At 39.8% G+C, this 27,415-nt stretch overlaps 2 protein-coding genes across 2 annotated transcripts in view; both read left to right on the top strand.

The window, feature by feature from the left end:
* LOC125240297 lies at positions 1–17,784 on the top strand. The gene is made up of 6 exons (XM_048148167.1): positions 1–155; positions 7,443–7,668; positions 13,883–14,042; positions 15,929–15,981; positions 16,280–16,415; positions 17,650–17,784. Exons 2-5 carry the CDS (start codon positions 7,467–7,469, stop codon positions 16,303–16,305), a joined length of 441 nt encoding a protein of 146 aa, XP_048004124.1. The 5' UTR covers positions 1–155; positions 7,443–7,466; the 3' UTR covers positions 16,306–16,415; positions 17,650–17,784.
* The window catches only part of LOC125240201 (P protein-like), a 24,141-nt gene continuing 13,080 nt past the window's right edge, over positions 16,355–27,415 (top strand). The window contains 11 exon segments of the mRNA XM_048148025.1: positions 16,355–16,415; positions 17,650–17,807; positions 18,248–18,272; positions 18,509–18,726; positions 19,243–19,446; positions 20,279–20,394; positions 20,682–20,820; positions 22,371–22,506; positions 23,086–23,217; positions 23,220–23,287; positions 24,082–24,175. Coding sequence (XP_048003982.1) covers positions 16,355–16,415; positions 17,650–17,807; positions 18,248–18,272; positions 18,509–18,726; positions 19,243–19,446; positions 20,279–20,394; positions 20,682–20,820; positions 22,371–22,506; positions 23,086–23,217; positions 23,220–23,287; positions 24,082–24,175 — 1,351 coding nt within the window.

The raw sequence follows: 27,415 nt of genomic DNA, 5'->3' as shown, positions 1-27,415 counted from the left end.
CGCCGCTAGCGCGTTCTATATTTAAAATTCAAATCATTCGAATTTCGAATGCCAGCTGATTATACGTGCAATAGAAGTGATTATACGGGATTATAAAAGAAATAAAACTCAAGTTTAGACATTGGTATGTGGTGTGTTAATTATAGAGATAAAATGTGAGTAATGTATTACAGTAATAATGTATGTTTATTGCTGCTATAATTTTACAGATGTAATTATTGTTTGTTGATAATTGTGTACTTAATTCTTTTACTTTTACAATTTCAAAATTTAGGGAACGTGTCAATGATAAGATTTTTGTTTGATGTTTTAATGGTCACTAAGTATCATAAAGCTTGATTAACGAAGATCAAAGATATCGTGTTATTAAAGCAAAATCTATTTTTAAAATGGTCACGAGTTGAATAATTTCTTTGTGCTTGAGTATTTTGTGGCTTTCCTTCTGGGAGGAGTCCTTAGTCCTTATACCTTTTGAACAGGGTTTCTTTTGGAACGGACGACCTTCTTGCACTTTGAAGTACAACGTCCCTTTTGTGTGGAAAACTATATACATACGTACTATACTTAATCTGACAAATAAAATATTGAACTTCAGAATCAGATATGTTTTAGCAAATGCTAAAACATGGTACAAAAGGTAGGTACATGGTAGTTAAGGTGCATTAGGGTAATTCCGAATGACAGAAATGCTCTGGTGATTCCGAAAGAGGAATCTTGATATGATGGAAATAACCCCCTTCGTTTTTGCGTAAAATAAAAACACGCAAAAATATTTGGACAGAATATGATGTTGGCCACTTCCAGGTTGTGAAACAGCGCCATCTAGTTTTAAATGCCTATACATTGCAGGGGTACGCTTATTTGTGTAGGGTTTGTCAGTCCCGTATTCAATCGTCGTTGTTGTTGTTGTTTACATCTTAGATTACCACGTGTTATAGGTATTAACATAGAACAAAGACCTATATAACTTTGTATAGACAGATAAAGTCTAAGAAAAAAACGTACCCCAAACCCATACAGAAAAACCGGCCAAGAGCGTGTCGGGCCACGCTCAGTGTAGGGTTCCGTAGTTTTCCGTATTTTTCTCAAAAACTACTGAACCTATCAAGTTCAAAACAATTTTCCTAGAAAGTTTTTATAAAGTTCTACTTTTGTGATTTTTTTCATATTTTTTAAACGTATGGTTCAAAAGTTAGAGGGGGGGGGACGCACTTTTTTTTTCCTTTAGGAGCGATTATTTTCGAAAATATTAATATTATCAAAAAACGATCTTAGTAAACCCTTATTCATTTTTAAATACCTATCCAACAATATATCACACGTTGGGGTTGGAATGAAAAAAAATATCAGCCCCCACTTTACATGTAGGGGGGGTACCCTAATAAAACATTTTTTTCTATTTTTTATTTTTGCACTTTGTTGGCGTTATTGATATACATATTGGTACCAAATTTCAGCTTTCTAGTGCTTACGGTTACTGAGATTATCCGCGGACGGACGGACGGACGGACGGACGGACGGACGGACGGACGGACGGACGGACGGACGGACGGACGGACGGACGGACGGACGGACGGACGGACGGACGGACGGACGGACGGACGGACGGACAGACAGACATGGCGAAACTATAAGGGTTCCTAGTTGACTACGGAACCCTAAAAAGGTACGGTGAGCTAGATGGCGACACACCTTTGGGGTACGCTCGGCTAGATCAGCTAGATGGCGCTAATATTAATATTTGTCACTTTTAAACATATCAAGCTAAGAATGGGCCAATTTGTCAAAACTGAGTTTCAAAAGTTTTAAGCCTGTGTCGAGAGATGGCAGTCTATGCACTGTGATTACACATTTTACTTTGACAGTAACTCTCTTTAATATTCGATCCACTTTGACATAGAAGAATAAATAACGGAAGAGTTGTAACTCCATACAAATGTAGTGCGAAAAGATTTGCCTTCGAATTGTTACGGAAATGTACGAACGTGTCATGCTATTTCAGTCAGTGTCAGTACAAGATGTACTGACATTGACTGAACTAGCATGACAAATACGAACGTTTCCGAAGGAAACCCTTTTCGCAATACATCTGTACATCAATGCGAGCTATTTGTAGTGACATCTAGCGACAATCACGCGTCAAATAGCGTAAATTATCAGTACCACTACTCGATACTAGGTGTCAACAGTGTCTCGTCTGCCAAAAATATAATATTAGAACAGTTTACAACTTATATTATAAGCAGAAGGAATTGAAAACAGAATACTGATTAATATATTGTAATATTAGCTTAAAAAATTACAACTTTGAAAAAACCCCCGATCCCGACATAGTGGACCGATTTTCATGAAACATGGCTAAAAACACTCCCGACTAACTCAGCTTTCAGACAAAAAAAAACTAAATCCAAATCGGTTCATCCGTTCGGGAGCTACGATGCCACAGACAGACACACACAGACTGACAAACAGACAGACAGACAGACAGACAGACAGACAGACAGACAGACAGACAGACAGATGGACGGACAGACAGACAGACACGTCAAACTTATAACACCCTCCGTTTTTTGCGTCGGGGGTTAAAAATTGGTGAGCATTACTCTTCGTTTGTCGCGACATCTATTGATAAGTAGCAGTACTGATAACTTACGCCATTTAACGTGATTGTCGCTAGCTTTCACTATAAATAACCCGCATTTACTGATGTACGGACTTACAACCTCTTCCCTTACTTATTTTTCTATGGTATAAACTATAATGTGCATACACGTGCAAACTATTACATTTCAGATTCAGGTTTCAAATGGCAGAGAACTTGCGACGTAGATTTTTTGTGGATATTTCCTCTGTTCTTAGAAATGTATAGTTTATTAATCACCGACGCAAAAACGACGGGGTGTTATAAGTTTGACGTGTTTGTCTATCGGTCTGTCTGTCTGTGTGTCTGTCTGTGTGTCTGTCTGTGTGTGTGTCTGTCTGTGGCATCGTAGCTCCCGAATGGAAGAAACGGTTTTGATTTTTTTTTGTTTGAAAGCTGAATTAGTCGGGAGTGTGTTCTTAGCCATGTTTTATGAAAATCGGTCCACTACGTCGTGGTTTTTTTTTTTAAATTTGAATTTTGTGGTTAGGTTTGTTTGTGTCTTGTGTAGTGTTGTGTCTTGTCATGTCGACGGGGATGTTTGCGTCTGGTGGAATAAATGCGTCTTTTGAAGATATCTACTAAAGGGAACATTTTAGTACTATTGCAACCCACTACATTCAAAGAATTTCACCACTTTCTTTTCTTCCCGTGGGTGTCGTAGGACTAGACTGTGGGATATGGGTTAAATTGTGGCGTAAGCGAGAGGCTGGCAACTTTACTGTCACTGCAATCTCACAATTTGGATTTCTTTCAACCCCTTATTGCCAAGAGTGGCACTGAAACTTGAGTAGTTCATGTGCTCTGCCTACCCCTTTATGGGATACTGCCGTGATTATATGTATGTATGTATGTACATTCGAAGTGTGGTCATGAAACTTTAAATTTATACGGCTATCATAGTTCTAATATATTCCGTTTACAAAATATCTTCAAAAGACGCATTTACCCCGCCAGATGCACATATCCCGGTTATCCTTAAACTTCTATTTACTGATATGGAGTAGAGAGCATATGAATTTTGCATGAAATCAGACTGAAACATGCAAATTTCTCCTTGAAACAACTTCCCGTAACATTACGTATTATTACGTACCTACATATAAATGGTACAGACATATAAATGATAATAATCAAGATCAAAAAGATTACTTTGCTAATCCGCGATAGAATGCTAGTCATTCAGTGGAATTAAATTTTCACCACTCCAACCGCATAAGGCTCTCCTTTGATATTCGAAAACAGATAGCAAAATTGCATTTTATTCACAAGAGTGCAAAGTAATTTCATACAAATTTTAACGAGTTCTTGAGCTAGCTGGTAGATTTTATCGATAAATGATGATGTTAAATCATAAATATTGAATAAACTCATGGATTTCATTTGTTTTGATGTTTTATAGTCAGTATTTTGTACGTTTGGTGTGGTGAAAAATGTTGTGTTTCACTCGGCGGCAAAGTTTGTTTAACCTTCGTGCCTAGAAACCCTCGCAACGCCGAAAGATTCCACTTTTTGGAATATTGGACTCTTTCGCTTGCTCGGGTATCAATATTGGCACGTGCGGTTACACAACAACTTTTGCCCCCTTGTAAAACAAATAACTATTTCAGTACAGATGGAGTTTTTTTTACGCACTAGTACGAGAAGTGGTTCATTATATGCCAGGTCGAAACTTCGGAGGCTCATCTGTACTGAAAAAACGTCGTACAATACACGTGCGAAAAGGAAATTCGTAACTCGTGTCGATTTAAAACACTCCCTTCGGTCGTGTTTTAATTTATCGCCACTCGTTTCGAACTTCCTTTTTTACGCACTTGTATCGTAATGTACTATTTCTCAAACATGCAATGAAATATTGTCTTTACGTTCCTTAAAATGGGCTGGGAAGTATCGCTTTTTGGGCGCAACAACTCGAGAGGACTGTAAAGGAATTTCATATTATTTTTTAGGCCTAGGCCTGCAAAGTAACTTTTTTTTATAAAATATTGTCCTTTAGAGTATTTTTTTTTATTTCATTGTATGTTTGAGAAAAGCACTATACATGCCTCGGCGTGAAAACGGATTCCCGGCCTCGTATCCCTATCCGGCCTCGCTCGCACGCTCGCTCGGCCGTATATACCCACTTGGCCGGAAATCCTCATTTTCCCGGCCTCTGATGTAATGTACTATTACACCACACCGATACTGGTAAAGGCTCCCTTGATTTTTCGAAAACGGATACCAAAATTGAATTTTATCCACAAGACTGCAAAGTAATTTCATACAAATTTTAACTTAATGTCTTAAGCTGGCTGGTGGAATTTACTTAGGTAGGTATAAATGATGATTTTGAATCATAAATATTTTATAAATTGATGTTTCATTTAGTTTGATGTTTTAGAGTTATTATTCTATGCGCAACCCTACCCAATCCTTCCTCTACCTGACATAGTCCCTGTCTTGTTGCGTGATACCTATGTATTGTGTGTTTGTAACTGCCTGCTGCGCCGTGGTCCCGGGTTCGAATCCCGGTAAGGGCATTTATTTGTGTGATGAGCACAGATACTTGTTCTTGAGTCATGGATGTTTTCTATGTATATAAGTATTTATATATTATATATATCGTTGTCTGAGTACCCACAACACAAGCCTTCGTGAGCTTACCGTGGGCCTCAGTCAATCTGTGTAAGAATGTCCTATAATATTTATTTATTTATTTATCTATTTGTTAATAAATGATTTATTTTATTCGTGTTGTCGTGTCTTTAATACATACCTTGTTGGTATGCAGTCTTTATAATATATCGATCTCTTGATATCTTTCGCATGTTGATAACTCGATATCTAAATGATGATCAGTCAATCGTCCGGAATCATTGCCATGTGGATCAAGACATAGAGGAATAAGTAAGGGAAGAGTTGTAACTCCATACATCAGTAAATGCGAGTTATTTGTAGTGACATCTATCGTCATTCACTCGTCAATCACGCGCCAACTAGCGTAAATTATTAGTACTGCTACTCGACACTAGGTGCCGACAGTGTTGCGTCTGCCAAAAATGTAATATTAAAACAGTTTATACCTTATATTATAAGGTGAAGTCATTGAAAGCAAAGTACTGATTAATACTATTGTAATATTAGCTAAAAATTGTTAAGCAATAGACTTTTTGTTCGTCGTGACATCTATTGACAAGTAGCAGTACTGATAATTTACGCTAGTTGGCGCGTGATTGACGAGTGAATGACGATAGATGTCACTACAAATAACTCGCATTTACTGATGTATGGAGTTACAACTCTTCCCTTACTTATTCCTCTATGATCAAGATGACCGATTATTCCAACATGTGTGTCGTTTTCTATCAATAGGTACCACATGGTCGCTTTACCTCTTTGCTTAGGAGCAGATCAGCTTCATATCTTTTCAACTAAATTAATTATTAATCGTAATTATTAATTATTAACATTAATTAATTATTATGATATTAGATAGATACAATATAGTTTTTGACAGGCGCCTAGAAAAGTTAAGCATTAAGGCGCTCTGTCAGGTAATTTATTTAAAGATGCGAGCAAAATACGTCCTTAAGGTTAGCGATAATGTGGTACCTTTGAATTGAAACGTCACATATTGATGTCTGTTCTTGTGGATTCAAGGTCGAAGATGATCTATTCAATGTGAACTAATTAAGTAATTAATTATACATAATATATATTGCAATCATTTACAACCTAGGGTCGAAACAGACGACCTTTTTAGACCATCGGAGACAGACAGGCATATAGCCCTGCATGGTAAACCTGCAATTCTAGAGGTGTTACAAGCGCGTTGCAGACCCTATCAAACATGTTCATTCTGAAAGGTGACGGTACTTCCCCAGTTGGGCTCTGTTCTAAATTTAGAATGACATCCGCTGTGCTGTACCTACACTACGATACAAAGCGAGATTACATAGCTCTCTTTTTAACCCCCGATGCAAAAACGATGGGGTGTTTAAGATGTCTGTGTGTGTGTGTGTCTGTCTGTGGCATCGTAGGTCCCGAACGTATGAATCGATTTAGATTTAGTTTTCCAGCTTGTATGTTGCAGTTTGCGTGCAGATCACAGAGAACCTCCTATAGAGTAGAAATCTTGTATATTTTGTTCGCGATACGAGTCACCAGTGTTTGGGGTGCGAGGAGCGGGCGGGGAATGTGTTAAGCGCGCTGTGATTGGCCGTTTCAAGGACGGCGGGCAGTCGCGCCAGATGAAAAGGGACAGAAGTATGACTGTCCCTCTACTGACGCGTAAGTGGCCAATGTAAGTTGACCTATGCCGGCTCTGAATAAATTATAAATATGACTTATTTGTGGAATGTAATGCCGTCTGTTTTTTAAATTTGAGCTTCTTGTTACCTTTCCACACCATTTCACACTACAGGTGGACATCTTTAAGGCATCAAAATACCCTTTTCCAATTTTTTAGTGCGAAAAACACGCGCTGCTTTCGGGTCTGTTACTTGGTCGATACTGATCGGGCACGGCGAGCGCCCGCGCTTATATCAGTGCAAATACTAGGAAGGCTGGCGACCGCGAGTCGTCTTGTAATGGATGTCTATAGGGGTTGGTCTGTGGTGCAGATCCTTTATAATTTACAATTGGGTTGAGGTCCATCTGTATCAACCTGTAGATCTGTACCTATCAAGATTTCGACGCTTAGAAATGATAATTTAAGAACTTTTAGTTCTGTCGAGTAATTTGATTTTTAATAAACTAACTTTTAACTTTGAAGAGAGGCTAAAAAAATATCCACTTAAATATTTAATTTTCAAAATTTCAGAAGTCGTCCCTAGCTTTCTTCAAAATGGATTGGTGGCAAAGCACAAAAGAATGGGTAGGCTTATCCAACAAGCAGCCTAAAATCGAGGGCAATAGGAGCCAGTATTCCTTGGTGTCCTGCGGAGAGCTGACTGCCGATATTCTGCCTATTTGGCTTGAGTTGCCTGATGAGGTGAAAAATGACCCTTCGCTAGCCCCGTTTAAGAAGCTGTATGAAAAAGAACACGGTAAGTTTTTAATTTTAATTCTTAACCCCCGACGCAAAAACGAAGGGGTGTTATAAGTTTGACGTGTCTGTTTGTCTGTCTGTCCGTCTGTCTGTGTGTCTGTCTGTGGCATCGTAGCTCCCGAACGGATGAACCGATTTAGATTTAGTTTTTTTTGTCTGAAAGCTGAGTTAGTCGGGATTGTTCTTAGCCATGTTTCATGAAAATCGGTCTACTATGTCGCGGTCGGGGTTTTTTTTTCAAAATTTTAATTTTGTGGTTATTATTAAGTATTTGTTTCATTCAGCTGTAAAATATTGTGACCGCATTGTGACACATTTTGATAACAGCAACATACGTGTTGTTTGTGGACATCAAAATACATATAGTATTTTATGCAACAGGCGTTTAAAGGAGGTCAAAAAAGACGAGTGGCGTGGGTAACAATTTGAGGCGAAGCCGAAAATTGTTATTAAGACGCCACGAGTATTTTTTGACTCAGTTAAACACCGTTGCATACAATACTTTTTCTACGACCATGCACATACTTTTGAATAGTTTTCTAGAATAACTTTCGTGAAATTCGCACTGTTTCCTACAAGTATTTTGACTTGTCCTCTGCAATGTTTCTGCACTGACCCTGTCGCTCGCACTCCCCCGCGCCGCCGCCCGCCCCCGGCCGGCGCCCCGCGGCCCGCTATATCCCTTAACGGCTACCTAACAATGCTGTAAGAGCTATATCGTATGCGTGGGTGCGCGGGGCGCCGGCCGGGGGCGGGCATCTTTTATGTAGGGTTTTATCGATCTATGCACGACACGGTAAATGACGAATAACAACACGGAAGTAGAAAAAATTACATAATAAATACCTACTTAAGACTCAGTATATCGTCCAGTGGCGCCCTCAATATCATTATTGAATTTTCGAATAAACCAAACTATTGCTATCATTGTGACTTTTCAAATAATTTTATTTTCACCACACCAACTGATAAAGGCTTTCTTTGCTATTTGAAAACAGATAGCAAAATTGCATTTTATCCACAAGAGTGCAAATTAATTTCATACAAATTTTAACTTGATGTCTAAAGCTGGGTGTTGTAATTCACGTATAAATGATGATTTTGAATCCTAAACGTTAACTAAATTGAAATATTTTATTTATTTTGATGTTTTACAGTTCATATTTTCATAGTGTTGGTGTGGTGAAAAATGTTGTGTTTCACTCGGTGGCAAAGTTTGTTTAACCTTCGTGGCTTGAAACCCTCGCAACGCTCATGATTCCACTTTTTGAACTCAATATTGGAATCTTTCGCTTGCTCGGGTATCAATATTGGCACGTGCGGTTAAACAACAACTTTGCCCCCTTGTAAAACAAATAACTATTGATTTATCGTTAGCGATATTTACTTAACGTAAAAAGTTGGCTTATTATTACAAACTGCATATATGACAAATGATGTGTATATCCTATTTCTATCTACAATATGTAAGGTACTTTCCCTTCACGTCCCATAGTTTTAGGGCACCCTGTATATGTAGCTCGATTGTAGCTACATTGACAAAAAATTAAAATTTTGAAAAAAACCCCGACCCCGACATAGTGGACCGATTTTCATGAAACATGGCTAAGAACACTCCCGACTAATTCAGCATTCAAATAAAAAAAACTAAATCTAAATCGGTTCATCCGTTCGGGAGCTACGATGCCACAGTCAGACACACACACAAACAGACAGACAGACACGTCAAACTCAACACCCCGTCGTTTTGGCGTCGAGGGTTAATAACCACAAAATTAAAATTTTGAAAAAACCCCCGACCGCGACCTAGTGGACCGATTTTCATGAAACATGGCTAAGAACACTCCCGACTGACACAGCTTTCAAATAAAAAAACTAAATCGAAATCGGTTCATCCGTTCAGGAGCTACGATGCCACAGACAGACACACACACAGACAGACAGACAGACAGACAGACAGACAGACAGACAGACAGACAGACAGACAGACAGACAGACAGACTGTTACGTATGCATGTACTAGTATAGGTTAAAATAAGGTGTCATCGCGAATAAACGTCAGTGCGTATCCGAGCAGCAATCGTTTCACTCACCCCGTCCCGATACTTAACACAGACAGACAGACAGACAGACAGACAGACAGACAGACAGACAGACAGACAGACAGACACGTCAACGTACTGACTGTGGCATTAGGGTTCCGTAGTCAACTAGGAACCCTTATAATGTCTGTCTGTCCGTCCGTCCGTCCGTCCGTCCGTCCCCCGTCGTGTTTGCGTCGGGGTTTAAAAATAAGCAGCTGGTTTTTAACCCCCAACGCAAAAACGACGGGGTGTTATATTTAAGTTTGACGTATCTGTCTGTTTGTGTGTGTATCTGACTGTGGCATCGTAGCTCCCAAACGGATGAACCGATTTAGATTTAGTTATTTTTGTTGAAAGCTGAGTTAGTCGGGAGTGTTCTTAGCCATGTTTCATGAAAATCGGTCCACCATGTCGGGGGTTTTTTCAAAATTTTAATTTTGTGATTAGGTTATTATGCCTACCTACTGTTCAACATTGGACTTCTATTACAAGCCATCTCGGTCAATCTGTCAACGTTAAACGCTATTGTTTGCGCAAGCTTAGTCATGCAAATAAGCACACAATTTTTTCAGCAGTCTACCAAACAGAGGTGAAGGATGTCCCAAAAATGGTCATACCTAATTATTACTATACATTTATAAATGTATGGTGTATGCTTGTAGTTAAGGGTCATACGAACATCGCCACCGTCATACAAGGCCTATAATATCTGTCGCAGCATGACGGCTGCGGATGATAGAATGTCAAGTATGGAAATGGTCTATATTTGAGTGTGTTTGACTGCGATACAGCGTCTTTTATTTATATGACCCGAACAGCTGTTAAATGGATTAGTTCCTGGCTGGTTAAGATGACATTAATGACAGCCGTGTTGAGTTGGCATCCTGAGAGGAACCGTCAGTCAGATTTGAATTGGAAAGTATCGCCACAGTATAATAAAGAGTACTATCGTACAGTATGGCCACTTCAGCTCTCCGCTGAAAGCGCCGCCCACCCCCTCTCGGTTACCTCACAGTTACCGCCTGTCAAAAAATCGAACAGTCAACCTGTCATATCTCACTCATACAAGCATGGTACGCGTTCACCTACACGACTTTAGAATGTGTGCTAGGAACGCGCCTCTTTCATATAAATGATCGCCAGTGTCCGAGATGTGGTATCGCAGTCAACTGCACTGCATTCCTTTAAATATTTTAGGTATATTTCTTTAATGAGGCTCCCTTCGGAGCCTCTAACATCAGAAGTGGGATCATAAATATCTTATATCTGTGGGGCCCTTACGGATACACTTTGACCCATTGGGATCTTTTGTGCAATTACCCCCTACGATCCTAAGATCCTTCAGCTATTCTGGAGCTTCTCGACAAGGCCTATGCTCAGCAGAGGGCGATAAAGAGCTGATAATGATGACCCAAGATAAGATCGAAGTAACAGTCTCATTTAAAAATGTTATTCTGAAATTGCGTGTCATAATACTCATAATCATTCGAGTAACTTAAATTCAAACATTTTTAACCCCCGATGCAAAAACGACGGGGTGTTATCTGTCTGTCTGTCTGTTTGTTGTCTGTCTGTCTGTCTCTGTGTGTGTGTCTGTCTATTGCATCGTAGCTCCCGAACGGATAAACCGACCTAGATTTAGTTTTTTTTTGTCTGAAAGCTGAGTTAGTCGGGTGTGTTCTTAGCCATGTTTCATGAAAATCGGTCTACTATGTCGTTATCGGTTTTTTCAAAATTTTAATTTTGTGGTTATTGGGAAAGAGCATGGAGTACCAAATCCATAGTGACTGGCAGAGAATGCCTGCCTGTAGTGACATGATTGGCATGTCGCCGCGAGAGATGCCACGTCTTCTTCTAACTGTATTAATGACATAAGGACGGGTAGTCTATCTCGCGGGGACATACTCTCGCGGCAATCATGTGCTGACCCTGCTGGTGGCATTACGTTCGCAAATCAAATAAAAATATTTTTAGGAAATAATGTGACTCTTAACGGTGCCGGTGCCTTTGCTTTATGACACCATTTATGTCACATACATACATACATACATACAATCACGCCTGTATCCCATAAAGGGGTAGGCAGAGCACATGAAACTACTAAAGCTTCAGGGCCACTCTTGGCAAATAAGGGGTTAAAAGAAAACGAAACTGTGGCATTGCAGTGACAGGTTGCCAGCCTCTCGCCCACACCACAATTTAACCCATATCCCATAGTCGCCTTCTACGACACCCACGGGAAGAAAGGGGGAGGTGAAATTCTTAACCCGTCACCACACAGGCCACAGTTATGTCACAGTTTGTCGATAACTTGAACTTGTTTGTACAAATCATTTTTGGTAGCGTGAAACATTTTATTCTGCGCCTGGGATAATTTTTCTACAATTATTTCCGAAAATAGTCAACAAATATTTTTGAAAAAGCGTAAAGTCGCGTTCAGTTACATTTCAAACAATAACCGGCCAAGAGCGTGTCGGGCCACGCTCAGTGTAGGGTTCGTAGTTTTCCGTATTTTTCTCAAAAACTACTGAACCTATCAAGTTCAAAACAATTTTCCTAGAAATTCTTTATAAAGTTCTACTTTTGTGATTTTTTTCATATTTTTCAAACATATGGTTCAAAAGTTAGAGGGGGGGACGCACTTTTTTTTTCCTTTAGGAGCGATTATTTCCGAAAATATAAATATTATCAAAAAACGATCTTAGTAAACCCTTATTCATTTTTAAATACCTATCCAACAATATATCACACGTTGGGGTTGGAATGAAAAAAAATATCAGCCCCCACTTTACATGTAGGGGGGGTACCCTAATAAAACATTTTTTTCCATTTTTTATTTTCGCACTTTGTTGGCGTGAATGATATACATATTGGTACTAAATTTCAGCTTTCTAGTGCTTACGGTTACTGAGATTATCCGCGGACGACCGGACAGACAGACATGGCGACACTATAAGGGTTCCTAGTTGACTACGGAACCCTAAAAACGTTTGAACAAATGTTTGATTTTAGAGTCGAGTTCAGATATTTATGGTCGTGTAACTATGTACCTAGATGTGATTACAACATGCGATTGTTTAAATTATAGTTCTTACAGTATTTAAATGATTCGTAATGACATAGATACATTTAAAGTGACATTACGAAGTATTATAACTTTATAAGGTATTATTACAAACATATGTATTACAAATGGTAGTAGATATCTTGGAAATACTTTGAGCCTCATTAGGTACGTCCTTAAAATTTTGAATCAAATAATATAATACTTGGGTTTTTATTTGAATATTGCGTTGGTTATTAATTTATATTTTACTAGCTTTTGCCCGCGGCTTCGCTCGCGTTAGAAAGAGACAAAAAGTAGCCTATGCCACTCTCCATCTCTTCAACTCCACAACCTCCACTTAAAAAATCACGACAATTCGTCGCTCCGTTTTGCCGTGAAAGACGGACAAACAAACAGACACACTTTCCCTATTATAATATTAACACGAAAACTACGACATTTTCGCTACATACGGGGAAACCCATGTAATCGGCACGCTTTACGAGCGGTGTGCCCGACATAGCGAAAGTGTTAATATAGTATATTATAGTATAAATAGTATATAGTATGGATAGAAGTTCATTTAGATACATTTTTCTACTCCCGTGTTGTTATTCGTCATTTACCGTGTCGTGCATAGATCGTTAAAACCCTACATAAAAGATGCCCGCCCCCGGCCGGCGCCCCGCGTACCCACGCATACGATATAGCTCTTACAGCATTGTTAGGTAGCCGTTAAGGGATATAGCGGGCCGCGGGGCGCCGGCCGGGGGCGGGCGGCGGCGCGGGGGAGTGCGAGCGACAGGGTGAGTGCAGAAACATTGCAGAAGACAAGTCAAAATACTTGTAGGAAACAGTGCGGCTTTCACGAAAGTTATTCTAGAAAACTATTTAAAAGTAAGTGCATGGTCGTAGAAAAAGTATTGTATGCAACGGTGTTTAACTGAGTCAAAAAATACTCGTGGCGTCTTAATAACAATTTTCGGCTTCGCCTCAAATTGTTACCCACGCCACTCGTCTTTTTTGACCTCCTTTAAACGCCTGTTGCATAAAATACTATAAACTGTCACCTTTATTTCCAGGAAAAATCCCAGAGATATCAAAAAACCCGAGACCCACGCGGCTGGCGAACGTACAATCAGCGCCGCTGCTGCCAGTACAGACCGATGAGATTCAGTATATAGACGGGTGCACGAAGGCCGAAGCTGTGGAAAAACTGGGCAACCATGAAGGGAAACCGATGTAAGTCTTACTTAGGGCAAACCTGGGACAATGGCGATCAAATATATGAAAGAGGCGCGTTCCTACGCACATAGTCTAAGCTCGTGTAGGAGAACGCGTACCATGCTTGTATGAGTGGGATATGACAGGTCGACTGGTCGTGTTTTTGACAGGCGGTATCTGTGAGGTAGCCGAGAGCGGGTGGGCGGAACTATCAGCGGGGAGCAGGAGTGGCCGTACTGTACGATAGTACTCTTTAAAACTGTGTGCTCAGGCCAGTTGTATAAACTAAAGCTAACAGGCACATTCAACGTCTTGCAGAAGAAGTATATGGAAATTCCCATACACAAAAATGCGAAAATTTAGTAACGCCGGAAACGGACGGTTTGGGCACACCTCGGACACTGGCGATGAATTATATGAAAGAGGCGCGTTCCTAGCACACAATTTAAGCTATGCTTGTATGAGTCAAATATGACAGGTCGACTGTTCGCGTTTTTGACAGGCGGTGACTGTGAGGTAACCGAGAGGGGGTGGGCAGCACTTTTAGCGGGGAGCGGGAGTGGCCATACTGTACGATAGTACTCTTTATTATGTGGTTTGGGACAACGACTCTTAGTAAATAAGGCGGAAAAACATTATTTCTCAAACATGCAATGAAATATTGTCTTTACGTTCCTTAAAATGGGCTGGGAAGTATCGCTTTTTTAACCGACTTCAAAAAAGGAGGAGGTTCTCAATTCGACTAAATGTTTTTTTTTTTTTTGTATGTATGTTACTCGATATCTCTGAGAATCGTGGACCGACTTTCAAAATTTTTTTTTGATCGAACCGGTATAACCCCGAGATGGTCCCATTGGCACCAAGTCAGGGTCTGATGATGGGATCCTGGAGAAATCGAGGGAACTCTTCAAATGTTATAGGCACATGTAATGTTTTTAGTCTATTTTTCAAAGGTACACCAGTATTTACGTCTGATGGTAATATTTTTTTGTGGCTGAGCTGATGATGGAAGGTCAACTCCTTAATGGTTAGGAGTTAAAGGATAATTCTTTCACTACTGTACATGTATTCGGACTGATACATATAATATCACTAGGAACCACTAAAAATCAACTGAGCTGATGATGGAAGGTCAAGTCCTCAATGGTTAGGAGTTAAAGGATAATTCTTTCACTACTGTACATGTATTTGGACTGATACATATAATATCACTAGGAACCACTAAAAATCAACAAATAAATAAACTTTTTAACAAAAAATAAAACCGCCTTCAAAAATAAGCGCGTTACAAAACACGGAGAAACTAAAAAGCCAAAAATAATAAACCTTTCAATTCAGATTTCTTATCGTATTGCAATAAGCTAAACATCCAAATTATAAACAAATCAATTATTTTTGGAGTCGGTACCAGCTTGTGTATGGTTGGGTGGGGCAAACAGGCAATAGCAAGGCGACGAACAGGTCTGGTACCGACTACAAAAATAATTGATTTGTTTATAATTTGGATGTTTAGCTTATTGCAATACGATAAGAAATCTGAATTGAAAGGTTTATTATTTTTGGCTTTTTAGTTTCTCCGTGTTTTGTAACGCGCTTATTTTTGAAGGCGGTTTTATGGGCGCAACAACTCGAGAGGACTGTAAAGGGATTTCATATTACTTTTTAGGCCTAGGCCTGCAAAGTAACTTTTTTTTATAAAATATTGTCCTTTATTGCATTTTTTTTTATTTCATTGTATGTTTGAGAAAAGCACTATACATGCCTCGGCGTGAAAACGGATTCCCGGCCTCGTATCCCTATCCGGCTCGGCCGTATATACCCACTTGGCAGGAAATCCTCATTTTCCCGGCCTCTGATGTAATGTACTATTATTAGCACTTTGCAATCTATACGTAGTACAACAGATTTTTTTTCTTTCAGTTCGGAACACAGACTTCCAGTTTCACGACAATCACAGGTACGTTACCAAAATTCTTTTGATGTGTAAGTTATACGGTAATTGTTTCTTTGTGTTGCTACGTCACCTCCCCGAAAAATTTTACAGACATTTTTAACCCCCGGTGCAAAAACGACAGGGTGTTATAAGTTTGACGTGTTTGTCTGTCTGTCACATCGTAGCTTCCGAACGGATGAACCATTTAGATTTAGTTTTTTTTTGTTTGAAAGCTGAGTTAGTCGGGAGTGTTCTTAGCCATGTTTGATGAAATCGGCCCACCATGTCGGAGGTTTTTACAAAATTTAAATTTTGTCGATAGATGTCGCGGGCTCGTCACTACATTAAGATGACCATTCTTCTCGGATGCTGGGTATTCTTTACTGCTTGCTTCATGATGTATAATGAGAAGAAGGAAAACGTCAGCATAACTGCGGTGGTACCTGGGGAAATTAAAGGTAATAATTCGTTATATAAACATAAACTCAGGCCTCCCAAAAGGGATACAAAGAGCACATGAAATTGCTCGAGTTCCGGTGCCACTCTTAACAATTCAGTGTGCGTAGCCGAATGCAAAAACGCTTACGAAACGATCACGATATAGTACATTACATCAGAGGCCGGGAAAATGAGGATTTCCGGCCAAGTGGGTATATACCCAGCCAATTTTAAGGAACGTAAAGACAATATTTCATTGCATGTTTGAGAAAATATTTTTTTCGTAGCTATATATATATATCTATCTCTATCGCTCTTGCGTATTGTCGCGACAGAGCCAAAGAGATTTCTACGGCGTTTCGTTTCGTGAGCGTTTGTGTGTTCTGCTACTCACCCAGGGGTTGAAAAAATACGAAATCGTGGAACTATGATATGATATTGCAGTGACAGGTTGTTAATAGCCTACTGATGTGCCGACGGAAAGTTTCCAAAATTCTGAAATTTTCACATAGGAAAATTTCGGAAACTTTCCATACTTTGTATGGACAATTGTATAGATGGAAACTTTCCATTTCTTAAATTTAAATTCCCTTTATTTTTCGTGAAAGTTTCGTGAATTTTTCAAGAAATTAAAATTTTTTTGGAAAGTTTCCGCAACTTGCACATCACTATAATAGCCTATCGCTCACACCACAATTGAACCAATATCCCACTGTCGACTTCGACGACACCCACGGGAGGAATAGGGGTGGTGAAATTCTTATGAAAATATGTTTACGTCCAATTTCTCTCTGAGAATCTCAATCTGAGAATTCTGAGATATGTACGCGTCCTCAGTTCGTTATCCCCAAATTCCAATAAGTAAGATTTGTTCTTTGGGTTTTCACTTGCTAACTGTCTACAATAATTCAGATTTTCATCCATATACACTATGTGCCTGAATAACCTGTTAAAAATTCTGTCTGTCTGTCAGTCTGTCTGTCTGTTTGTCTGTCTGTCTGTGTGTATGTCTGTCTGTGGCATCGTAGCTCCCGAACGGATGAACCGATTCAGATTAATTTTTTTTTGTCTGAAAGCTGAGTTAGTCGGGAGTGTTCTTAGCAATGTTTCATGAAAATAGGTCCCCTATATCGCGGACGGGGTTTTTTCAAAATTTTAATTTTGTGGTTAGGTTATTAACCACTTGATTCAAACTCCAGAATCATACATCTGCTTCATGGAATGATTAAATTACCCACTATCCGCTTTTTCCAGAGTTCTCACTGCCAATAGACAAAGCAGAGTCGATTCTCCTGAAGCTGACAGGCCCCTTCATGGCCAAGAATGATGAGAGGCGGTTGAACTCCTCCGCGTTACGGGACTACGAGAAACTTGAAGTTTGGCTGGAAGTAGTCAATAACAATGTCACCGAGGTAACGTTTAAAGCTCGGCCACGCATGCGCGTTTTGAGAGCGTAGGCGGAGCGTTAGCGGAGCGTCAGCGGAGCGCAATGATAGCGGTGCGCCGGACGAACGCTGGCGTTGCGCTCGCAATCCGCGCGCATCAAAACGCTTTATGTGTGGCGGAGGCTTTAATGACTAGGATAGGTTACTAATTTAAATTAATTTACCAGCAAACTTCTAGCTGATTCAAACAATACTTACTTACAGGATTTTCACATTATCCGATATCAGATGTAGGACCGATATCCTATATATTAAAGACGCCATATTTTATCCTATATCCTTAGCTTTTTTATAGCCTTTTAGATCCTTCTTATATCCGACATCGGATAGGATAATGTGAAAACACTCAAAGAGCTACTGCTTGACTCGGGAAATTTGCTTTTGTACATCCGGACGTCCAACTCTAGAGGTCGCAATTCTCAACTGACACTGGTAAAACTTGATAACCAGATTTGTGACGTATTCTGGGTAAAGGGACCGTATTGTCGATGGCACTTACAGCGTTATGAGCGATGTTCGTATACAAATGTGACACGGCGGGACGTAAGCGCCACCGACAACCCCCGTCCCTTTACCCAGACAACGGCACATTTTATGATTAGGTAATTTACCTTATTTTAATCACTTTGAATTGACATCTAATAACGGAAATATTGTTACATCCACAGGCCTCGAAACCTGGTCCATTCCCCTCCACAACAGCACCCACGAGCGCTCGCGTACGCTCCGCCTCAACTGCTCACGCTGCGCGCTGCGTTTGCGCACCGACGCGCGCGCCGCCGTCGCGTTCACGTACAGTTACACCGAGAACCCGGTAGATGACACCACTGGGGTCATATATGCGCTGGTGCTGCTGCTGGGGCTTTATGTGCTAATTATTTTTGAGGTATTTTGGTTTAGTAGTTTTGTACCAACTGTCAATTCTTTAGTCAATCCATTTCTTCAAGACTTTATATGGCGGCGGCCAAGTTCGTGTAACTAACGTGTTCCCATGCTATAACCAGCTGAAATTCACACTATTTTCTGTATTTTGACGCAAAGGTTTGCACTGCCGGCGCTCGAGCCAGCTGCCCAAAGCCATCCCCCGCCGGCTTACCGCGCACGCACGCAGTAACGTTATAACAATGCGTTGCCATGGTTACACTGCCAAACAATGCGTTTTCATTTTTGTCGTTACTGCGCGGGAAGCCGGCGGGCGCTGGTTTTGGGGAATAAACTTTTATGTAGGGTTTTAAAGACCTATGCACGACCCTGTAAATGACGAATAAAAGTTCGGGAGTAGAATATAGTACATTACGATACAAGTCGGTCGTGTTTTAATTTTTTACGCACTTGTATCGTAATGTACTATGTTTTAAGCGATTGTGCATTTACATACTCTGATATCGCAGTTCTCTTCCAGATAATAAACCGCACGATGGCGGCCGTCCTCGTGTCGACCATGTCGCTAGCAGTGTTGTCCATGGTCGGACAGCGGCCCGCCGTCCCCGAGATAGTGTCCTGGCTGGATATCGAGACGCTACTGCTGCTGTTCAGTATGATGCTGCTGGTAGCGATCATGGCTGAGACCGGCGTGTTTGACTTCCTCGCGGTTTTTACCTTCGAAGTAAGTAAATGTTGGGCAAAGACACATTACAAGAATAACTACAATTTAAAAAAAACCCCGATATAGTTGACCTATCAGACAAGGCTAATAACCTAACCACAAAATTAAAATTTTGAAAAAACCCCCGACCGTGACATAGTGGACCGATTTTCATGAAACATGGCTAAGAACACTCCCGACTAACTCAGCTTTCAGACAAAAAAAACTAAATCAAAATCGGTTCATCCGTTCGGGAGCTACGATGCCACAGACAGACACACACAGACAGACAAACAGACAGACAGACAGACAGACAGACAGACAGACAGACAGACAGACAGACAGACGGACAGACAGACACGTCAAACTTATAACACCCCTTCGTTTTTGCGTCGGGGGTTAAAAACACTCCAGACTGATTCAGCTTTCAAACAAAAGAAAATCGAAATCTAATTCAGTTCATCCGTTTGAAAGCTACGATGCCACAGATAGACACACACACAGATAAACAGACAAGAGACAGACAAACAGACGAACAGAAAAGAGACAGACAGACAGACAGACACGTCAAACTTAGGTCGTTTTTGCGTCGGGGGTTAAAATGAGCACCACTGCTGCCTTTTCACAAAACTTCCTGTTGGACTCATGCTTCAAGGAGTCTCCAAGGGTGGATCCAACTTCGTATGTACTCAGGGCGGGTGTCAAGCGGTCAATTTGCATGGCCAACCAAGACTCCAGGGAGGAGGTCCAGACCAAGCCAATGCTCGAATCTCCAATGCTGAGTCTGACCTTCACCAAGGACTGCATCGTCACTTATTATAAATGAGACTTTGAGTGAATACTTTGGTTGCAGGTGACAAAAGGGAATCTCTGGCCGCTGATATACCTGCTGTGTGGGATCACCGCTGTGGTGTCCACGTTTTTGGACAACGTCACTACAGTGCTGCTCATGTCCCCGGTCACTATCAGGTAAAATGGTCGCTTGATACTAGGGCATGCAAACATCAGTTCCAGGAATGGTTTTCATTTTCTCAGGACTCGTTCAAGATCAGTCCTGGGAATTCTCGGAAAACGGGAAACGTTCCTTTTAGGCAGTGAGCAATTCTACATAATATCTGTTTCTTCTTCCTCGTTTCTCAATGCTGAGCATCGCGACCACTAGTAGCGTGTTTCCACTGAATACAGTCCTAAGCCATGTAGACTGCACGGTATAGGCTGCCGCCATTCTTTGTAATAACTTTTTTGTTTCTTTATAGACTATGTGAAGTAATGGACCTGGATCCGGTACCCATTCTGATGTTCATGGCGATATACAGCAACATCGGTGGAACGGCCACGCCTGTAGGCGACCCGCCGTGCGTCATAGTGGCTTCCAACAAGCACGTCATAGAAGCTGTAAGTTTCTTATTGTTTCACCCGCAAAGTTTTTGCTCAACGCACATGCTAATATTAAGTAATACCCGAGCAAGCGATCTCTCGCTTCCAATAATAAAAGCAAGTGAGAGAGGTTCAAAAAGTGGATTCTTGAGCGTTGTGAGAGCTTCAAGGTCAAACTTATTTTGCGGAATTTATAGTTAGTATTTCCTAACTATAAATCAGCAATTCCCGTCAACTTTGTACAAAAATTAAGGGAAAAGTTAAATTTGTTTTTATTAATTCCTATTTTTAACCGACTTCAAAAAAGGAGGAGGTTCTCAATTCGACTGAATTTTTTTTTTTTTTATTATTTTTTTGTATGTATGTTACTCGATATCTCCGAGAATCGTGGACCGATTTTCAAAATTTTTTTTTTGATCGAACGGGTATAACCCCGAGATGGTCCCATTGGCACCAAGTCGGGGTCTGATGATGGGATCTTGGAGAAATCGAGGGAACTCTTCAAATGTTATAGGCACATGTAATGTTTTTAATGTATTTTTCAAAGGTACACCAGTATTTACGCCTGATGGTAATAATTTTATGTGGCTGAGCTGATTATGGAAGGTCAACTCCTCAATGGTTAGGAGTTAAAGGATAATTCTTTCACTACTGTACATATATTCGGATTGATACATATAATATCAATAGGAACCACTAAAAATCAACAAATAAATTAACTTTTTAACAAAAAATAAAACCGCCTTCAAAAAAAAAGCGCGTTACAAAACACGTAGAAACTAAAAAGCAAAAAATAATAAACCTTTGAATTCAGATTTCTTATCGTATTGCAATAATCTAAACATCCAAATTATAAACAAATCAATTATTTTTGGAGTCGGGGCCAGCCTGAGTATGGTTGGGTGGGGCCAAACAGGCAATATAGCAAGGCGACGAACAGGTCTGGCACCGACTACAAAAATAATTGATTTGTTTATAATTTGGATGTTTAGATTATTGCAATACGATAAGAAATCTGAATTCAAAGGTTTATTATTTTTTGCTTTTTAGTTTCTACGTGTTTTTGTTACCAAGATTTTGTTGATTAATTGAGATTTTATTAAGTTTTATTTCGTCATAAAGGTTCTCTAGTATCTATATTTTCTTAATTATAACAATTATCCTGTATATATCTTACGAAAGTCGAATTATATTACTAAATGTTGGTAACAAAATAGGATCAATTAAAATTTGCTGACGTGGCATTGTACAAAGTTGACGGGAATTGCTGAAATCCGTTTTCAAAGAATCAAGAGAGTATTTACCAGTTGGTGTGATGAAAATTGACTTTGACTACATACTACATAGTCATCGATAATTTATCATCAAGGATACATCAACATTCTTACCAACACGGGATCATGGTCGCGCGATAAATGATAAAACATCTGGCCGTCCCTATCGCACTTACTAATACTGATATTTTATCGTCTATCGCGCGACCATGCTTCCCGTGCAACACTCATTGGTAGTCTAGATTCTATCTAGCGATCCACTACTTGGATTTATATTGAATTTATATATTTCAGGGTATAAATTTCACCAATTTCACGGCGCACATGGCTTTGGGCATCTTGCTGGTGGCCGCACAGACGTCGCTGCAAGTCCGCTATATGTTTCGGGACACCAACAAACTTAGGCTGAACGTTCCAAGGGAAATACAAGGTACATTGTAAAGAGGAATATATGGTCCTCATCGTTTTCGATGACGGCGACCCTAAATAAACCATACGGACGTTTCCTTGCGTGTGCTGTGCGTGTCATGTGGCTGGCCAGGCCGAACTTGCTTTTAAATAAGTACTCACTGGCACGCGTGGCAATAAACGTATAACGTATAAAGGGAAATACAAGGTATTCGACTGGAGCCTGCGATAGTACTCTTTATTATACTGTGACTAGTCACACTCTACTCTAGTGACTAGAGTCTGTTCGAAATGAGAAGAGTCATGAGACGTATGGCGTCCAATACATTCCACGACTCTTCACTTTCTGAACAGACTCTAACAGCAATATTTGAGACAATATACCAAGGGTCTGCCCGAAAACTAGCGTTGTATGGATCTTATCTTATGATGGAGCAGAAATGTGTCCATTAGGAACCCTGCAATGAAATGTCGTATCCTCATCGAGTTAGGGCTCTTGGAAAAGTCTCTGAGAGCAGTAGACAACTGTTGAAAAAAGAAAAGTACAGTCAGCGATAAAAGCCTGTGCCATTTTTTTGCGAAAAGACTTATTTTTCTCCAGACCTCCGCCACCAAATTTCAATATGGCGCCGCGCAGCCGATTCCCTCCCTCAACTGAGCGGCAACGCGCATGTGGTCCGCGCGCGCCTCGACAGGAAGATCGAGAAACTTCGCTTGCAGTTGGATTGTATGGTGAAGAGAGTAGCAAGCGCGCGTGTCCGAGGCATGAGTTCCAGAGTACGCTAAAGGAGTTGAAGAGAAAGGTTTGTTTTCTATTAATTTACAGCCATCAGGGCGGCCAAGTCTATCACAAATATCTGGCTCCGTAGCCGAATGGCATTTCTGCGCCGCCAAACGCCACCGAAACGCCGCAGAAATATAGTCTGGCTCTGGCGCGTCAATACGCAAGAGCGATAGAGATAGATATTGATTAATATCGTGATATTCGGCTACGCACACTGAACACGCTTGTATTTTCAAAACGTTATCGTTAGAGTACATGTTCAGATATTTTTAAGCACCTCCACAGCTCCGACTGTCCCTAAACCATAGAGGAAATAAGTAAGGGAAGAGTTGTAACTCCATACATCAGTAAATGCGAGTTATTTGTAGTGACATCTATCGTCATTCACTCGTCAATCACGCGCCAACTAGCGTAAATTATCAGTACTGCTACTTGTCAATAGACGTCACGACGTACAAAAAGTCTATTGCTCAACAATTTTTAGCTAATATTACAAAAGTATTAATCAGTACTTTGCTTTCAATTACTTCAGCTTATAATATAAGGTGTAAACTGTTTTAATATTACATTTTTGGCAGACGCAATACTGTCGGCACCTAGTGTCGAGTAGCAGTACTAATAATTTACGCTAATTGGCGCGTGATTGACGAGTGAATGACGATAGATGTCACTACAAATAACTCGCATTTACTGATGTATGGAGTTACAACTCTTCCCTTACTTATTCCTCTATGCCTAAACTTAATTTTTAAGGTCTCATACCAAAAAGGTACAAAAGGGTTATTATTTGAGCCATATTTTCTCATGTTTCAGTACAAGATCCGCGACAAAGTCCTCCTGGTGAAGGCTTCCGTCGCCATATTCTTCGCTGTTGCCGTCTTCTTCCTCCACTCGATTCCTGAACTAAGTAAGCCTAACTTAAATAGTTAATATCTGGGCGACCGAGCTTCGCTCGGTTCTATTTTAATATATCACGTCTTTAGATAAAAAAAAACTCTTATAAATACAAAAACAAAAAAAAAGACAAAAAACAAAAACTTAATTTCTGGCCGGGATTCGAAACCCTGGCACCTACGATCTATTTGCGTACATTAGACCGACCTCGTACGACTGAGCTAAGCGGAATCGATGCGCGCGCGGCGAAATTAACGACCATATTTTATGTTTACTAACGCGAAAGAAAAACTCATGAAAACTCGAAAATTCGCGTTTTCCAGGATCTAAGGCTACGCTAGATCGATTTTTCACCCCCGAAAACCCCCACATAACAAATTTCAGCAAAATTGTTAGAGCGGTTTCCGAGATCGTCGGTATATATAAATAAATAAATAAATATACAAGAATTGCTCGTTTAAAAGTATAAGATTTGTTTTACAAGGGGGCAAAGTTGTTGTTTTTAACCGCACGTGCCAATATTGATACCCGAGCAAGCGAAAGATTCCAATATTGAATCGCGAGCGTAGCGAGTGGTTCAAAAAGTGGAATCTTGAGCGTTGCGAAGGATTCAAGGCACGAAGGTTAAATAAACTTTGCCACCGAGTGAAACACACATCATATTCAATTAAATCCATCAATTTATTCAATATGTATATTTTTCAAAATCATCATTTACACGTAAATTCTGCAAGCCAGTTTAAGACACCAAGTTAAAATTTGTATGAAATTACTTTGCACTCTTATGGATAAAATGGAATTTTGCTATCTGTTTTCTAATAGCAAAGTAAGCCTTTACCAGTTGGTGTGGTGAAAAATATAAAATGTTTGTGAAAATTGCAAAGTGTGTAAGTAGTTGACTTAACTTGGTAACCCAAAAGCTGGCAGATTTTCTCGCACGACTTATCGGCACATGACATGATTTATCGGCATAACATTGGTTCATCTTTGGTACAGTCAACCAATTTGAATCCTAGGCCACAGTAGTGTATTTTTGGGGGTTCTGGACCACTCCTTATTTGCGGTTGGTTTTTACAATTGGGTTAGTTAAATGTATGGGGAATGTATGGGCAATATCGTTAGACTTCACTTTACCAACCGCACAAAAACGCAAATGTTGGTTTTCATTTTTTCGTTCGTTTGTGTTTAGTAGTTAATATGAGTTGAAGTATGGACATCATGGGCCAGTCTTTGGTTGACTTGACATAGAGTTTATGTTGTGGTAATAAGGTACATTTTGTGAAGTTTTGGTAATAATGTGATATGTAGCGGAAACGTATTGACCGCTAACCGCATAATGATAATGAACAGCTGGCGTAGTCAAAATGACGATTGATAACGCTACATGCTTATCGAAACGCAGCACTCTGTCTCTGTCGCACTAATACATTAGAGCAATAGAGACAGCTAGCTATGAAATTAATATTATTGTGAATGTTTGTGCATTTGCTTATGTGTCCTGTAATTGAAGAGCAGTTGGTCTAGCCAAAATGACAATTGTTTACGCTACATGCCGATCGAAACGCGGTAGTCTAGCTCTGTCGTACTAATACAGAAGAGCAATAGAGACAGCTAGCTATGAAATCAATATTATTGTGAACGTTTGTGCATTTGGCTATGCACCTTGCATGTTTTGTCAAAAAGTGTGTACATATAAGAGTTTACTAGAGTAAATGAAACACTTGGAATTTTAAAAGTTTGTTTTATTAAAATAATAAACAATATCATTCATTTATGCTATAATGACCCCAGGCTAGGGTTTTAATACCATCATTGAGAATTAATCTCTTTTCATCCTTGCCACATAGGATTTTCTTTTTAGGGTTCCGTAGTCAACTAGGAACCCTTATAGTTTCGCCATGTCTGTCTGTCCGTCCGTCCGTCCGTCCGTCCGTCCGCGGATAATCTCAGTAACCGTTAGCACTAGAAAGCTGAAATTTGGTACCAATATGTATATCAATCACGCCTAAAAAGTGCAAAAATAAAAAATGGAAAAAAATGTTTTATTAGGGTACCCCCCCCCCTACATGTAAAGTGGGGGATGATTTTTTTTCATTCCAACCCCAACGTGTGATATGTTGTTGGATAGGTATTTAAAAATGAATAAGGGTTTTCTAAGATCGTTTTTTGATAATATTAATATTTTCGGAAATAATAACTCCTAAAGGAAAAAAAAGTGCGTCCCCCCCCCTGTAACTTTTGAACCATATGTTTAAAAAATATGAAAAAAATCACAAAAGTAGAACTTTATAAATACTTTCTAGGAAAATTATTTTGAACTTGATAGGTTCAGTAGTTTTTGAGAAAAAAACGGAAAACTACGGAACCCTACACTGAGCGTGGCCCGACACGCTCTTGGCCGGTTTTTTTATTTGAGTATATATATCGTGCTTATCACTAATCAAGGTATACAAATCATCATAAAGTGTTTTACTTAAATCTAAACAATCGTAATACTTATTAAAGTTTAACCGTCTGACAGAAGCGGCGTTGACACCTTTGTTCTTTTTAGGGTTCCGTAGTCAACTAGGAACCCTTATAGTTTCGCCATGTCTGTCTGTCCGTCCGTCCGTCCGTCCGCGGATAATCTCAGTAACCGTTAGCACTAGAAAGCTGAAATTTGGTACCAATATGTATTTCAATCACGCCAACAAAGTGCAAAAATAAAAACTGGAAAAAAATGTTTTATTAGGGTACCCCCCCTACATGTAAAGTGGGGGCTGATATTTTTTTTCATTCCAACCCCAACGTGTGATATATTGTTGGATAGGTATTTAAAAATGAATAAGGGTTTAAAAAGATGGTTTTTTGATAATATTAGTATTTTCGGAAATAATCGCTCCTAAAGGAAAAAAAAGTGCGTCCCCCCCCCTCTAACTTTTGAACCGTATGTTTAAAAAATATGAAAAAAATCACAAAAGTAGAACTTTATAAAGACTTTCTAGGAAAATTGTTTTGAACTTGATAAGTTCAGTTGTTTTTGAGAAAAATACGGAAAACTACGGAACCCTACACTGAGCGTGGCCCGACACGCTCTTGGCCGGTTTTTATGCACTTGCGTGTATTTTGAAGGTGGTCTGAATCTAGTATATATGCATATATTTTTGATCTTAACGCTATAAATTCTCTAATAATTCTCCCATTGTTTTCATCCTTCATCATACCAACAACTTTTTTATTAACTTATAATAAGTCATATACATTATTTATGGGG

This window comes from Leguminivora glycinivorella, chromosome 27 (assembly GCF_023078275.1).
Source record: "Leguminivora glycinivorella isolate SPB_JAAS2020 chromosome 27, LegGlyc_1.1, whole genome shotgun sequence".
In the NCBI taxonomy this organism is placed as follows: Eukaryota; Metazoa; Arthropoda; class Insecta; order Lepidoptera; family Tortricidae; genus Leguminivora; species Leguminivora glycinivorella.
Note: the sequence above shows the minus strand (reverse complement) of the source record. Positions and strands in the feature narration are given on the sequence as shown.